The sequence below is a fragment of the Siniperca chuatsi genome, linkage group LG18 (genome assembly GCF_020085105.1).
Source record: "Siniperca chuatsi isolate FFG_IHB_CAS linkage group LG18, ASM2008510v1, whole genome shotgun sequence".
Taxonomy (NCBI): domain Eukaryota; kingdom Metazoa; phylum Chordata; class Actinopteri; order Centrarchiformes; family Sinipercidae; genus Siniperca; species Siniperca chuatsi.
The window spans coordinates 25,289,607-25,306,875 of record NC_058059.1 but is presented as its reverse complement, the minus strand read 5'-3'; the positions used below and the strand labels follow the sequence as shown (position 1 = coordinate 25,306,875).

Below are 17,269 nucleotides of genomic sequence, written 5' to 3'. Positions count from 1 at the left end.
CTGTAGGTGTGACAGAGGAATTCAAAGTGGAGGTGGGTTTGCATCAAGGATCGGCTCTGAGCCCCTTCTTGTTTGCTCTGGCGATGGACAGGGTGACAGATGAGGTTAGACAGGAATCTCCATGGACTATGATGTTTGCGGATGACATTGTGATTTGTAGTGAGAGCAGGGAGCAGGTGGAGGAAAATCTAGAGAGATGGAGGTCTGCTCTGGAAAATAGAGGAATGAAGCTTAGCTGCAGTAAGACAGAATACATGTGTCTCAATGAGAGGGACCCAGGTGGAACGGTGAGGTTACAGGGAGCAGAGGTGAAGAAGGTGCAGGACTTTATTAGGGTCAACGGTTCAGAGTAATGAAGACTGTGGAAAAGAGGTGAAGACGCGAGTGCAAGCAGGTTAGAACGGGTGGTGTTGTGTGATAAAAGAGTATCAGCAAGAATGAAAGGAAAGGTGTTCAAGACGGTGGTGAGACCGGCGATGTTGTACAGCTTAGAGACAGTGGCACTGAAGAAAAGACAAGAGGCAGAGCTGGAGGTAGCAGAGCTTAAGATGTTGAGGTTCTCTTTGGGAGTGACGAGGATGGACAGGATCAGGAATGAGTACATCAGAGGGACAGCTCATGTTAGATGTTTAAATAAAGTTGTCCTCCTATAAGAGGGGGTGGCAGTGGGTTTAAATTAAATTATGGGTTTATGTATTATTAGATTTATATGGCTTTAGTTTTAGATAACATAAAACAGTGCACATTATAGCTTACAGTCCTAAAGAACACTCATAGAGTGCCCCAGTAATGAGTCCTAAACTCCGGAAATAGGTTAGTATTTTTTACCACAGGGTTCTTCTTCTCAAACTCAATGGGATTTTTGAATGGATGGAACCACGGTGATGCTAACGTCCTGATTGGCCTACAAAAAACGTCATCCCTGGGGCACTCAACACAGCAGCATAGATAGAGCGCCATACCCCCCAATCAAAGCAGTCTAGAACCGGGCCTGCTGCGTCCAGCCATTGTAAAACATCAACACAGAGAAATGATAATCTCAGCTACGTAAACATTATTTAGCGTCTTTTACTAACATACCTGCTGCAACATGGGTTCACATGGTGTTATGACTCAGCAGACACGATAACAACCACTGCTAGCACACATACAACACAATATGTGTGTGGCTTGCTTGAATTACACCAGCAACCAGTATGCTAGCTGGATCGAGAAAAAAACTTCCTGTCAGATTTACAGAATAAAAGTGTCATATTTACGGAACTCCAAAGTACCAACGTATTATTTTTCATTACCCATTTGTGGGAATATGTACATTCATATCATAGCCCACTTCCAGACCTCTGAATCATCACCCGTATTGCAAAGAGTGACAACACCCACACACAAACGTTGATATATGTGTGTGTATATGTATATGTGTGTATATGTATATGTGTGTATATATATATGTGTGTATATATATATGTATATATATGTATATATATGTATATACATATATATGTATATATATGTATATACATATATATGTATATATATATATGTATATACATATATGTATATACATATGTATATACATATATATGTATATATATATATATATATATATACACATATATATGTATATACATATGTATATATATGTATATACATATGTATATATATGTATATACATATATGTATATACATATGTATATATATATATATATATATATATATATATATATATATATATATATATATATATATATATATATATATATATATACATACATATATATGTATGTGTGAAAGAGAGAGTGTGTGCATATGCGTGTAGTTTCTTTGAGCTGTGTAGCGATTAAGCTTTTATTCTGAAAAGTGGACGTGTGGTTGACTGTTACTGATTCCTACCAACGACACACAGGTTATTACATCAACACAGGCGATTGAAAGACGTCTAGCGGCAGCGAACAGGTACCATTTATATCTACAAGTATATCTCTGTAAAATGTCCCGTCGAGCTAATTCACAAACTAACGTAAGCAACATTTTAGACATATTCAGTTAAAGTGATCACAGCTCAGATTTGATGTTTAACCTGCGAAAACACACCAACGCACAAGATAGCTAACGTTAATGTACAATACCGACATGACAATTACCCTTATTAGCCACTGAAGGAGCTAACGTTAACTAAGTTACAGAAAAAAATTCTTGCTGCTTTTTATTCTTAAAGTGTGCTTGCTTAGTTAAATGGTCTGGTGTGTTTATATGTAGAGTTATCCCTAATAGCTTAGCGCTGACGTTAGTTAAAGATCTTCTTTTGTCGCTTCCGGTTTAGCTGGCGTGACATCTGTTTATTCGTAATGAAGAAAAACAAATATCATGATTAATTTTAAACATATTGCAATTGATACAGTAAAACGCGTTTTGTGTTAGGGTCTACTTATATTTCCACCGTAGGCTATGCTGATGTTTCTTTCCTAACTTATCGCAGTATTAGCTTTTATTGGCATTGGCCAGCTGTTACATGAAACCAACAGCCGTGTCTACCACATAATGCTGGAATAATAAGGTGGTTATAAATTAGGTTTTAGGTGGCTGTAAAAGTACATAAAGGTGAAAATATTAAATCTTATACCCTATTTTGTTTTCTGGTGGAATACGTGCTGTAACGAAAGAGTTTCCCCTCAGGGATCAATAAAGTATTTCTGATTCTGTATTCCATGAGTGGGATGAGCCCTGTTTCCATAGTTTCCTCTATCTTCTCAGAGGGTTGTGATGTCAGCACAGCCTTGCCCCACACTCCTCATGTCCCTGTTATTTCCACTCTATTAACAGCGATGAGTCACCAAGCAAGCTGAACATCTCAATGATTTTTTCTTTTGCCATTAATAAGCATCCTCTGGGTTTCAAGGTAAATGTGACACACAGCAGCTTGCACACTTGCATGAGCAACGGTGGAGCTCCATGGTGGGTAGTAGGGTTGGGAGATATGATAAATATCATGGAAGGAGATTTTGCCATACCATTTATACCGTGGTTGCTATCAGTGTAATAGCTCTGGGTGTGTTAGACCATTCCAAATTTATTTTTTTTTTTTTTTTGCAAATCAATGAGCATGACTGATTCTACTATATGTTACTATATTTAACTATATCTACAAATTACAGTAGGTATGGAACCATTAACACCATAGTAATTTACATTTCTGTTTGAGGTTTATTTTGATCTGTTAATTTTCAAGTCTGACCAGTTAGACTTATTTAAGAAATGGGAGTATGAGAAAGAGTGAAGTACACACAGAGACAAGGAGTTGAGTATTTTTTGAGGAAATTGAGGAAATGGGAGCAGTTTTAACACCCCTGGTATTTGGTGTGCTTGTCGATTAAGTAAAACATCCTTTATGTTGCTTATTGATGGTGATTTGTGAAGGTAACAGTGTAATTATTTGGTAATAGAAGGAAATAGTGCCATTTAGTCAAGTAAAGTTTGTGGAGTGTCGATCATAAATGAGTATATTATCCTGTAGTATGTATGCAATGTGTGTCACGTGTCATATGTATGTGTAATGTGTTAATGGTTGGCATGGGGGTGCATGTAGGCTTAATTGAAAAATAAATTTCATCACCATCCCACCAATCTTTGTATTATATTACACTATATATATATATATATATATATATATATATATATATATATATAGTATGTATATGTATATATATAGTATGTATATATAATGTATGTATATGTATATATGTATATGTGTATATATGTATGTATATGTATATATGTATGTATATATGTATATATATGTAAGTATGTATATGTGTATATGTATATATGTATGTATATATATGTGTATGTATATATGTATGTATATATGTATATATATATACATATATGTATGTATATATGTATGTATATATGTATATATGTGTATATGTATATATATGTAAATATGTATATATGTATGTATATATATGTAAAAAAAAAACTTTGTCCTTCACCCTTCGCGGGTGGTCTCATCCTTCGAGCTCGGGTCCTCTACCAGAGGCCTGGGAGCTTGAGGGTTCTGCGCAGTATCTTTGCTGTTCCTAGTACTGCACACTTCTGGACCGAGATGTCTGGTGTTCTTCCAGGGACCTGCTGTAGCCACTCCGCTGGATTGTCTCAGGGGCCTCTTTGCACAGCCTACACCTTGGGTCTTGTCTGGTGTGGTAGATCTGGGCCTCTATCGCTCTGGTGCTCAGGGCCTGCTCCTGTGCCGCCATGATGAGTGCCTCTGTGCTGTCCTTCAATCCAGCCCGCTCTAGCCATTGGTAGGACTTCTTGATATCAGCCACTTCAGTTATGTTCCGGTGGTACATCCCATGTAGGGGTTTGTCCTCCCATGATGGTCCCTCCTCCAGCACGTCTTCCTCTGTTCCCTATTGCCTGAGACATTCCCTGGGCACGTCATCTGTTGGGGCCTTATCTTGGATGTACTTGTGGATCTTGGATGTTTCATCCTGGATAGTGGCTCTCACACTCACTAGTCCACGGCCGCCTTCCTTACGGCTAGCGTACAGTCTCAGGGTGCTGGATTTGGGATGGAACCCTCCATGCATGGTGAGGAGCTTCCGCGTCTTAACGTCTGCGGTCTGTATCTCTTCCTTTGGCCACCTTATTATTCCCGCAGGGTATCTGATCACTGGCAGGGCGTAGCTGTTTATTACCTGGGCCTTGTTCTTGCCATTGAGCTGACTTCTTAGGACTTGCCTTACTCGTTGGAGGTATTTGGCCGTTGCTGTCTTCCTTGTTGCCTCTTCGAGGTTGCCATTTGCCTGTGGTATTCCAAGGTACTTGTAACCATCCTCAATGTCTGCTATTGTTCCTTCTGGGAGTGATACCCCTTCTGTGTGGACTACCTTCCCTCTCTTTGTCACCATTCGACTGCACTTCTCAAGCCCGAATGACATCCCAATGTCAGAGCTGTAGATCCTGGTGGTGTGGATCAGTGAGTCGATGTCCCGCTCGCTCTTAGCGTATAGCTTGATGTCATCCATGTAGAGGAGGTGACTGATGGTGGCCCCGTTCCTGAGTCGGTATCCATAGCCAGTCTTGTTGATTATTTGGCTGAGGGGGTTCAGACCTATGCAGAACAGTAGTGGGGACAGAGCATCACCTTGGTATATGCCACATTTGATGGATACTTGTGCAAGTGGCTTGCCATTGGCCTCCAGGGTGGTTTTCCACAGCCTCATCGAGTTTGCAATGAAGTCTCTTAGAGTCCTGTTGATGTTGTACATCTCCAAGCATTCAGTGATCCATGTGTGCGGCATTGAGTCATATGCTTTCTTGTAATCAATCCAGGCAGTGCACAGGTTGGTGTGTCGGGCTCTGCAGTCTTGGGTGACTGTTCTGTCAACCAGGAGTTGGTGTTTGGCTCCTCTGGTTCCTTTGCCAATGCCCTTCTGTGCTTTGCTCATGTATTGATCCATGTGTCCACTTATCTTAGCCGCGATGATGCCTGACATGAGCTTCCATGTTGTGGAGAGACAGGTTATTGGCCGATAGTTGGATGGGACTGTACCCTTTGCAGGATCCTTCAGGATCAGGATTGTGCGCCCTTCGGTAAGCCATTCAGGTTGCGTCCCATCTCTTAGCAGCTGGTTCATTTGTGCTGCTAGGCGCTCATGGAGTGCAGTAAGCTTCTTTAGACAGTAGGCGTGGATCCTGTCAGGGCCCGGTGCTGTCCAGTTCCTCATACCTGAGGCTCTTTCTTGGATGTCTGCTGCTGTGATGGTGACTGGATTCTGTTCAGGGAGGTTGCTGTGGTCCTTTCTCAGAGCCGCCAGCCACTGTGCATCGCTGTTGTGTGATGCCTATATATGTATGTATATATATGTGTATATATATATATATATATATATATATATATATATATATATATGTATATGTATATATGTATGTATATATGTATGTATATATGTATATGTATATATGTATGTATATGTGTGTATATATGTGTATATATGTATATGTGTATATGTGTATATGTATGTATATGTATATGTATATATGTATGTATATGTATATATGTATATAAGTGTATATATGTATGTATGTATATATGTATGTATGTATGTATGTATGTATATATATGTGTATATATGTATGTATGTATATGTATATATGTATGTATATATGTATATATGTATGTATATATGTGTATATATGTATGTGTATATGTATGTGTATGTATGTGTATATATGTGTATATTTGTATCTATATATATATGTGTATATATGTATATGTATGTATATGTATATATGTATGTATATATGTATATGTATATATGTATATATGTGTTTATATGTGTATATGTATATGTGTATATGTATATATGTATATATGTATATGTATATATATATATACATATTTATATATTGTATAATATAAAAAAAGTTTGATTTTTGTCTCGTCTGACCACACTACATTCTCCCAGTAATCTGTAGACTTCTCCAAATGGGGTGATCGTGCATGGAGAACGTGGCAGTGGAGTGTATTGCATATTGTTTTCTCTGTGACAACTGTGCCTGCTGCTTCCAGGTCTTTCTGGAGCTCTTTTTGAGTGGTCCTTGACTCTTGGGCTACTCTTCTGACTAACTTTCTGATTGCCCGGTTGGAAATCTTGCGAAATCAAGCAAGGGGATAGGTTCCTTAAGTTTTATGTCTGACTGAAGGTTGTTCCTAAGGATCATCATACATGAAAGCTCTGGACCCTAGCTCAATGTGCATCTAACCCGATCATACAAAACACAAGGATGGGTATATGCAACAGAGTTGGTAATAAACCTAAGAGCACCATGGTAACAAGAGTCTGAAATGCAAAGACATTGTTTGTATATGACATCTCAATAATCCTGAAGAAAAAGACATGTAGTAGTTTCATTTTAGATTCAGTTCAGCTTGTTTTTATTGTCACTCTTGCTTTCTGGGGGACTTTTTGCTTTCAGAGTTATTGATTTTGACTTTGCTTGCAATGGCCTAATATTGCCAGAGATGTTAAAGTTAGACTCCTCTCACTTTGAATGTTGTATCAAAATCTCCAGGTAGGACAATAATGTCACGGTATATATGGTCAAATGGACCAACCCTATTAACAACATGTAAATGAATAAAATGCATTGATAGAGCCTGCTGTGTTACTGGGTTCCTTGTCTGTGCTGGGGTTGTTGTCACATCACCTTGGCAGTCAGTTAACACACATGTTTTTTTCAGGTGCTAGCTCCAGACAGACCTTTGAGCCATCTTACCTACTGGGAGGACCCAAGCTTAAATTGCAATTCAACATGCTAAAGGAGTAAGGTCCAGAAGGGATACTACCTTCACCTCCCCTCATATTCCGACTCCTCAACCAAGCTGAGCAAGGAAAACAGGTGTGACAGGCACACTCTTATGCAGTTTACCCACCTTGTCTTTTGCCACAGGATAGTGCTGACAGCCTCTGTTTCACATTTGACAGACAGTAGCAGCAAAACACCACAGGCATGATTAGAGTCCCTGTGCTCTATGTGGTGGTGCTGGCATTCATCTGTCACAGCCACAGCCTGGAAAACCCTGTGCACGGGTTCAAAAGGTAAGAAAATAAAGCTCTTTTTTGTTTTGGATAGAATGGATTGGAGATGTAAAATGTATTTTTGGAAAGTTAAGTATAGCTGTTAATCTGTTTAGAAACATAATTCTCCTTACATCTTGCATCTTAGTCATTCCTCTTCTTAAGATAACATTTGGAGTGGAGTTTTCTTGTAAATGAACACAATTTCCTTTACATTCATTGTTTCTGACCAGAACGCACTGTTTGTATCCCTGAGGTCTAACAAACCTGTTGAATGCATTTCCTTTCTGATAGAACATTTGAACAACATTTGAAGTAGACTGCAGCTTGCAGTTTTCTTTATTGCTGCCTTTGCTGGTACATTGCTACCTTTCTTTGTGCGTTACTGCCACCAACTGTCTCAGTGGAATATCACAGAATTATTGGTAGGAATGTGGATTGTGTTGCCTGTATTCACATGTGCACAAGATGCAAACAAAACGAATTGCTAAAACAAATATTGCTCTGTGGCTCTACCAGTGGTCAAAAACTCCTCACGGTACCTGTAATCGTTGAGATATGGCAACACTTCTGTTAGATAACTGTACATTCAATTCAATAAAATTTTATTTACATAGAGGCAATTCATAACAAGTTATCTCACTGCACTTTTCCTATAGAGCAGGTTTAGACCATACTCTTTATAATATTATTTACAGAGACCCAACAAATTCCACCATGAGCTAGCACTTGGCGACAGTGGCAAGGTAAAACTTCCTTTACGAGGCAGAAACCTCGGGAAGAACCAGATTCGGGGTGGACAGCCATCCGCCACTGCCGGTTGGGTTGGGGGGGCGGCAATGCAGATTTCACCTAGAATTTTTAAATAATAATAATGTAATTGTAGTAGTAATATTAATAATAATAAAGTAATAATAATAGGAATGATAGTGATAGGAATAATAATGATAATAATAGTAATAATTGACAATTGTGGTAGCAGTTGTCCAGCAGGAACACAGGGGCAGCAGGTGGCCCACAATCACAGATCCAGACTCTGCAGCTCCAGAGGTAGTACACTGAAAGTGGCAGAAGGAGAGACGAGAAAGCACAAAACTACAGGAGAGAGAAGATGTCGAGTTGTTAACATGCATTAATGGGATAAAAATGCATACAGATGGAGAGGGAGAGGAGGAGAGAGGAGCTCAGTGCATCATGGGAAGTCTCCCTGCAATGTAGGCCTAGCATAACTAATTGATGGTTCAGGACTCACCCAAGGCAGCCCTAACTATAAGCTTTATCAAAGAGGAATGTCTTAAGCCTACTTTTATATGTGGAGATGGTGTCTGCCTCCCGAACCCAAACAGATCCTTGATAGCTCAAGGCTCTGGCTCCCATTCCACTTTTGGAGACTCTAGGAACCATGAGTAATCCTGCATTCTGGGAGCGCAGTGTTCTAGTCAGGTAATAGGGTACTATGAACTCTGTAAGCTACAATGGTGCCTGACCATGAAGAGCTGTAGGTGAGGAGAAGGATTTTAAATTCTATTCTGGATTTTTACAGGGAGCCAGTGCAGAGAAGCTAATATTGGAGAAATATGATCTATTTTCCTAGTTCTTGTCAGTACACATGCCGCAGCATTCTGGATCAACTGGAAAGTCTTAAGGGACCTATTCGGGCAGCCTGATAATAAGGAATTGCAATAATCCAGCCTAGAATTAACAGATGTCATCTGCATAACAATGAAGGTTTATGGAGTGTTTTCTAATAATATTGCCTAAAGTAAGCATATATAAGGTGAATTGCTCCAAGCACAGAACCTTGTGGAACTCCATGACTAACTTTGGCGTGCATGGAGGGTTCACATATACAAACTGAGATCGATCTGATAGATAGGATTTAAACTAGGATTAAAACATCCACAGGGTGTCCACATGAGCCACCAGACATGAATTAAAGCTTAAACTTCTACCTTTCTTCACGTTCTTAATGTAAGGAAAGATGACAGAGCATCTAGTTGTTCATGTTCTTGTTGTCAGTATATAGTGAGAATATCATTAACTAGGCCTTTGACTCAGAACCACAATATATATGTGTATCAAAGTGCATAAAACTATGTATATTCACAACTTAAGCTTTGTGTATACAGATTTCTATTCAGATTTATAAACCCATGCAAATAATGTCAGTCACTATGGAACTAGCATGCCTCATTTCCACTAGATAGATCTAGACACCCTTAATCAGGTGTCTGATGCATGAATATACAGTATATACATACACACACTCACAACAGAAGAAGGCAGTGGTGATAGATGTAGCAATCCCAAGTGACAGCAACATCAAGAAGAAGGAACACAAGAAGCACGAAAAATACCAAGGGCTGAAAGAGGAGCTAAAAAAGATGTGGAGAGTAAAAGCAACAGTGGAGGCTGTGACCCCCAAACTGGGAGAGTGGCTCCAGCAGGTTCCAGGTACAACATCTGAAGTCTCTGTCCAGAAGAGTGCAGTCTTACAAACAGCTAAGATACTGTGCAGAACCCTCAAACTCCTAGGCCTCTGGTAGAGGACCCGAGCTTGAGGATGACACATACCACCCCATGGGCTGAGAGGGGGAATTTTTTAAATATTTTTTTTATATAGTTCTTAATGTGTAGTAAGTGGCATATGTGGTTTGTACATCGGGCCCCAGATTTACTTTACATTAAAACACAGATTAAATTTGTGCTGCGCCTTTCATTAAATTTGTGCTAACAATATTTGTGTAAGTAGTGTCTAATTTTCAAAACTCACGTTTGAGTTGATTGTCCAGTGCAGTTTGTTGCCACACGACGTCTGCTAGATTAAATTTCTTGCCAAGCGACCCTGCGCTTCTTCATTGGAGCACTCTGGATCGACAGCCCCTCTGTACCAACCCTGTGGGCTCATTGAAATGAATGAGGGCGTGGTGTTTTTCTCACAATATGCTAATGACTGTCTAAACACAGTTTAAGACAGCAGTTCAGTATGCTGTCACTGCCTGGAACTGTCACCCACATGCATTCTGAGTGAAGAAGTGTAGTAGGCGTGAATTAAAAAAATGTGTACAGGAAAACATCTTTTTTTTGTGTATATGGGTTGTTGTGTTGTGTTGAGGCTGTATGACTCCTGCCTATACTTTAATAACTGAGTGTCCTCCTTTGTTCCTCCCTAAGGTCTCAGGAAAATGTCTTGTCAGATCCCAGTGATTGTGTGTCCAGGACCAAGCAGCAGCCGGTCTTAACAAACTCTCACAACTTCTCTGTGGATATGCGGATGCCTGGTGTTGTCCCGACTGGAGTGAGTCTGTTTCTCTGAAACATACTAAGTGAAGAGTCTGCATCCTTAGACTTATACTCGTCATTAGATCTGAAACCATTCATCAGTGGTCAATTAGTGAATCTACAGAAAGTTAATCTACAGCTATCTTGATAATTTATTAATCTTTGAAGTTATTTTTTTAGCCAAAATGCCAAACATTCACTGTTTCCAACCTCTGTGATAGTAAATTGAACATCTTTGTGTTTTGGACTATTGGTTGGCTAAAACAAGACATTTGAAAACATCAGCTTAGACTATAGGTAAGTTCCCATCCACTTGTTTGCTAAGTGGAAACGCAGAAAATGTCCATTGAAGCTTCCACACCACTGCAGAGCGAGACGAAACTCATCAAGTGGGTTTTTGTTATCTTATAGCATTTCTACAGCAGGAACATTTCATGAAGTCAGGAACCTTATTTTTATAAGTTTGCTGTGCTGAATGTTACTCACCAGTCAACGTGACGTGCATAAACTGTTCGCATAACTGTATTTTTGTTAAAACTTAAATAAATAATGCACCAGAAAGTTGTGCTGCTGAACATTTCAGCAATTGATGACTGTTCTCTATTATTTAGTAATGAATATCATGATTGTGTTCTTTGTTGTTTCAGTCGGACACTTACCTGTGCATGGCATTTCCTGTGCCAACTAGTCGAGATGCATATATTGGTGAGTATATCTTCTTTAAAATATTGTTAGTTGACTGACAAACATACAGTATGTAGCCCTACTCTAAAAGCAAAAATCATTGGTAACTACTAGCATTGGATACCGAACTCTGTACTTTTAAGGGTAAAAAAGTCAGAGCAGACAACACTCACTGTAATGCGGCATGCAAAGCTGGCCAGGGCAACAGGCACACAGGCAGACAAGAGTCAGCGGTTCTTCTGGCAGCAGTGTCTCTGCCTCTCCTCTCGCACCATGTGCAGGCAGGCAGGAGTGACAGTGAGTTATTATGGTTACAGGGATACTCTGTCGCTCTGAAATATTACAGTATGCAAGCATTGCAGTAGTGGGAGAAGTTTGGTCTATTTTTTACAACTGAAATTACATTTTTGTACCGAAAAAAGGCCCTGATGGGTACTGGTACCGAATTCCAGGTAACAGTACTGGTACCGTGTCAGTTCAAATGTGAACTCTATCCAACCCTAGTAACTACACAGACTAGATGGTACTTTTCTGGGAGATGATGTGGGTCAACTGTATGCTGCTGGATAAGATGCCAAAGTAAGAGCAGTAGTAAAAGTAACAGTTGAGATAGAAGTAGCACCAACAGTTGTAGCAGACATTGTAAAGGCAGTAGAAGTAGAGTAGTGGTAGTAGTAGCAGCAGAAGTCGTAACAGCAGGTACTAGCTGTAGTAATAAAAGTAGCTTTTAGTAAGTTTATTTTTACATATTACTTTATGATACCTCTGTTGTGTACAGATTTTTTTTATCAAAATAAGTTCGAACTCATTGACAAGTTTGGTTAAATCTGCGTGTTGTAAATTCACAATATGGATTTTCTTTTCATTGAATGTGTTTTAGGGATGTGACTACTGGCTTGAAGTTGGTCATTTGCTTTCTCCAGTTGCCCAGTCTGCCCAGTCTGACACTGGTGTCTAAACCTCAGTCTGTTTGCACACTAAAGGGCTGCAAAATGTGTTTATTCCCTCTGAACTTTGAACGTTTTCCGAGGGGTACATGATGCACCCCAAAGTTTGTATTTGAATTAGCTTAGGCAGCAAATCAAGTTGAAACGGGAATGGGCAGAGGGAATTGAGTCTTCATACGTGAAGCATTTTGAGTAACTCAAGCATTTCATTAAATATTTTAACCACACTGTTTTTCCTCCTCAGTGGACTTCATACCTCATGCCAGTATGGACACAGTGCATCACATGCTGCTGTTTGGCTGCCAGACTCCTGTCTCTACCAGCAGCTACTGGTAATATCCAACTTCATATCACAGCTCTGTGTTTACAGTGTCTGAAATGAATGTTTTCATTGGTAAGGTCAAAAGTTTAAATAGAAAGAGAAAGCTTTTTTTATTAGGCATAATATCAATAAAATCATTTAAATAAGTCACTGTACCTGTTTTCAGTGCTGTATCAGGAATAGTGGAAACAGTTTTTAGGGCTGTCCTGAATACCATTTTACTAGAGTTTCCAAATTAATATTTAAACATTTGTAGTTACAAAACGAAATTATTAACATTTTATTTTACCTAATAATGCAAGGCATGTTTGTGGCTTTTACTGGAGAATTTACAGTAGATTGAACCACACTGTTGGTTGGGTGTGAAGAGCAGCACAGCTCAGGGGCAGTGTTACAGAGACTTTTCCATCATTATTAATGATCATAGCACTATCCCCAGAACATCCTGTAGCAGCTACTAGCAGGATTGTACAGCAGTGATCAGACATCACATTGGTCTTTATTGTATTAGTAGTGTGCCAAACACCAGCAGTATTACATAAAATTTCAAAGCTGGTAAGAATGATTTCCAGTGGGTGTGGCCTATAACTTTTTGCTCATAAGCTTTGTTACATTCATTAGGTGGGCACAAACACAACTCCAAATTAATGATAATGTTGCTTTGTGTTTGCTGAATATGCAAACGTTTTTCATCCCATGAACTTTATAAGGTGATAATGTGTCAGCTTGTTCTGGTTCCCTCGTGAGGCCAAAAATATTGATTTAATACTGATTTAAGTATTTGTATAATAATAATATCTATTGTATTACACCCCTCTGTTTTTGGCTACTTTACAAACTTAGTTTGTCAGTAGAACTGCTTTGACTATGACAAGTAATATATAGCAAGTCAAGCTGGCCTACAGCAAATTGCTGTTGTGTTGCTCTGTGACTACCTCTGTGATTCACTTTTCCCATCTGGACATTCATAAACACAAGTGCTACTGATTGTGTCATTTCTCTTTCAAGGGACTGTGGCAGTGTACAAGGCACTTGTGAGGATGAAGCCTCCATTATGTATGCCTGGGCTCGGAATGCGCCACCTACTAAATTACCCAAAGGTATGTCTCTCAAAGGGTTGGTTCACAATTACTAAAAGTGATATTTATTCACTGACCTCAAGTTGTATCTACACATGTGGAGAGTTTTGCTGTCATTTGTCCAGAGATATCTGTCTATGAGATTTTTGACTCCTCCCCAATACAATGGAGCTAAATGTAATTTATATTGTGGTGCTTACATTATTGAAAATCAGAATGTCCCTGTTCCACTGTATAATCCACAGACCTCACTGCTTACAGTTTTCAAAGGGACTATTTCTTGAGTAGAAAGTAGTTCTACTGAAAATACATGAGGTGAAGAAAGATCATGAATGGTCAAGTATGGGTTTTTATGTACATCTTCCTATCGTTTGTCCCTCAGTTGTTTATTTCCCCATTTGGTCTTACAGTGGTGAGAAAAAGTGTTTGCCCCCTTCCTGATTTTTTTGCATGTTTGTCACACTTAAATGTTTGAGATCATCAAACAAATTTAAATATTAGTCAAAGATAACACAAGTAAACACAAAATGCAGTTTTTAAATGAAGGTTGTTATTATTTAATATTTAAATTTGTTTGATGATCTGAAACATTTAAGTGTGACAAACAGGCAAAAAAAATAAGAAATCAGGAAGGGGGCAAACACTTTTTCACACCACTGTATGTCTTTCTCTAAGTTCTGTTCTTCTCTTTGTTGTCTCATCAGATGTTGGTTTTAAAGTTGGAAGAAATTCAGGAATGTCCTACTTTGTGCTGCAAATCCATTATGGAGATGTCAGTGCTTTCAGAGGTGAGTCCTAATGGAAGTTAAAGTACTGACATTTATGTTTCATAGAGAATATTTATGTAATCAGTTACATCAAATTCACTTAAGGTCTGGAAAGATTCAAGAGTGTAAAAGTAATTCCAAATACTACAGCAAAAGGTTTCACTGCTTAGTTATTAATTCAGCGAACAGGAACAACATGTTGGGATGTTGTGTAATAATTTTCCCTAAGCTCTAGCTGGAATGTTTTATTTCTGATATTCTGAGATATTTAGTTTAGTCAGCAGCCATGTGAAAGAAGAAAAAGAAACAATAGAGGAAAAGGACCAATAATATACTTTCATACACATCTAACAAGTAAATGTTGTAGCTGCATCCTTAGAGTTTTCTGTAGTGCGTTCAAATGGGACCTCCATTAAAGGTAATGGGCGCAAAGGCACTCTTGGTATGGCTGGTGGGTTAACCATCTGACATTTGGGGCAAGACGCACACCAACAGCGTACGTCTCCCCAAATCCCAGGGCAATAGAATTGGGCCATTATCCGGTCTAGTGTTTTATTACACCCCATATGCCCGGCCATTGGGTTGTAGTGTGCCGCCTGGAAAACTATTTCCTGATGGCTTTTTGGCACTAGTAACAGTGTGACTTCTTCCCCTGTCTGAGTGTCATGGCTCACTCGTTATAGCCTTTCCCTGATCAATGAAAAGTGTGCATATGTTTGTGCTGCGTCAGGGTGCACCAAATGACCATCAATTTTTATCACTTGATCAAAGGCAAAGCGTAGAGTGCCGTCACGAGACTGCTCTAGTGGAAAATCTTCCGTGGAGGGTAACACAGGAGTCTCTTGCGGAGATGCCGCCGGTTCAACTCATACAGTATATCCCATGTCCCTGACGGTCGTGAGCGCACCCCTGCACAGTCCCTCACTAACCTGTCAAACCCAATCCATTCAGTACCCAAAATCAGGGGGTACACCAGGCGGGAACTAACCACCGCCTTAATACAAAATTTCTTCCCTTGGTGTCTAATTTCCACCGGCACTACAGAGTATCTGTGAACATCCCCATGTACACACTGAATATCCACCCAACCCGCCTCTACCAAAGCCCTGAGTCGAACCAGATTCTGGTGAATAAGGGACTGCGCACAGCCTGAATCCACCATTGCCCGGTGTATACCCCCTTGGATTCTTACCAGAACGTGTTATGTTCCTCCTGGACCAGGGGAGTGTGTGGAGGGCCGGCAACCCGAATCACCTGTCTGACCTCCATGAGGGGCCCACATCTCCAGCATTCCTGCCCCAGTGTTCGAGGAGCCCCTTGTGGGTCGAGAGCAGCGCCATAAGCAGCTGGAGCCTGGGAGGGAGAGAGAGAAGAGAGAGGGTAAGAGCGTGGCAGGGGCTGGGAAAGGCGGCAGCCTGATGCCCCTCCTCCGCAGTGCTGGTGTTGGCCGGGCGGCCTCCCAGGGCCGGTCTTCCGGTGTCTGGCCTCTTTGGGTGCACTGCGAGGTAGTCCTCTGCCAGTGTGACCGAGGCCGTCGGGTGGTGGCACTTCACCCACTCGGCCGCCCCGGTAGGGAGCCCCTCCTCAAACTGCTCCAAAATTATTTTATCCAGCAGCCACTCCTCTCCAGTGGCTTCACTCAGCTGCAGCCACCTCGTTGCTGCATCCCTTAACTGACGTGCATAGACAAAAGGACGGTCGGCAGACCCCAGCCTCAGGGCCCAGAACCAGCGGCGGTGATCTTCACCGGAGAATCCCAACTGATCCAGCACAGCCGTCTTGATGTCAGGGACGCTATGCCGCGCGGTGGCCGGAGCCCGAGCACCGCTGTCTGTGCTTCCCCTGAGAGCAACGGCAGCACTCGTGCCGACCACTCCACATCGCCTCGAACATTTCAAGGAACGATTGAGGGTCGTCCACTGCCGACATCTTGTGGAGGGTGACGCCGGAGAGGGAGGGTGGCGGGGATGATGGCGATGCAGCTCCCGCCCGGACAACAAGCTCGCTAGCAGCTGGGTCTGCTTTTCTGCCTGTTCTTGCATTATGTCCAGTTGCTGCCTATTCACAGCTGCCTGCTCCTGGTGCATCGCTGCTATGTCACCCAGCATCTTGGCCAGTACTGCCACCGGCTGTACCTGTTGCAGATCCGTCATGTTTTATCTTGAACGCCAAGTCACGTTGGGCGCCAGTTGTAGCATGTCTGTGCTACTATGAGTTCTCCTGGCTCCAAGACACATGCTGAGACACCGCTTACAGGTAATGGTTCTTTATTACTGCCTTTGTTACACACACAATGTTACACTCTGTAATTGCCGTTCCACCGGACCGCGTCTCGCTTGCCCGGCTCTGACGCTGGTTCCGAGGCTTCTCTGTCAGCACGCCCATACAATGGCAGCCCAGCCTCCCTGGCTGGCTGACGTGGCGCTGGTGTGTGTGTGTGTGTGTGAGAGGCCCAGGTCCAGCATGTGATGGATTTCCAGCTCTTTTGGACCTGTTGTGGAATACAAATCCTTAAAATCTTGTTTTGTAGGGAAACTTAATTCATTGTGTTTCTATGAATTCATCAGCATTATACCTGTTAAATTTTCTTGGAGGAATTCTA

At 40.9% G+C, this 17,269-nt stretch overlaps 1 protein-coding gene across 9 annotated transcripts in view; it reads left to right on the top strand.

The window, feature by feature from the left end:
- pam (peptidylglycine alpha-amidating monooxygenase) overlaps positions 1–17,269 on the top strand; it is a 104,880-nt gene that overhangs the window by 13,954 nt on the left and 73,657 nt on the right. For 4 of the 9 annotated variants that reach the window (XR_006375555.1, XM_044174836.1, XM_044174830.1 and 1 more), the window contains exons 1-8: positions 1,828–1,956; positions 7,250–7,407; positions 7,494–7,607; positions 10,761–10,884; positions 11,516–11,573; positions 12,744–12,831; positions 13,830–13,921; positions 14,605–14,688. Coding sequence is in view for 8 of the 9 variants with exons in the window: in XM_044174836.1 (XP_044030771.1) it covers positions 7,519–7,607; positions 10,761–10,884; positions 11,516–11,573; positions 12,744–12,831; positions 13,830–13,921; positions 14,605–14,688 (535 nt within the window). In the remaining variant the exon portion in view is untranslated. Of the gene's footprint in view, positions 1–1,827; positions 1,957–2,826; positions 2,900–7,249; positions 7,408–7,493; positions 7,608–10,760; positions 10,885–11,515; positions 11,574–12,743; positions 12,832–13,829; positions 13,922–14,604; positions 14,689–16,786; positions 16,924–17,269 lie in introns of those variants that run through there. The other 5 variants (XM_044174832.1, XM_044174831.1, XM_044174833.1 and 2 more) reach the window with 3 other exon arrangements.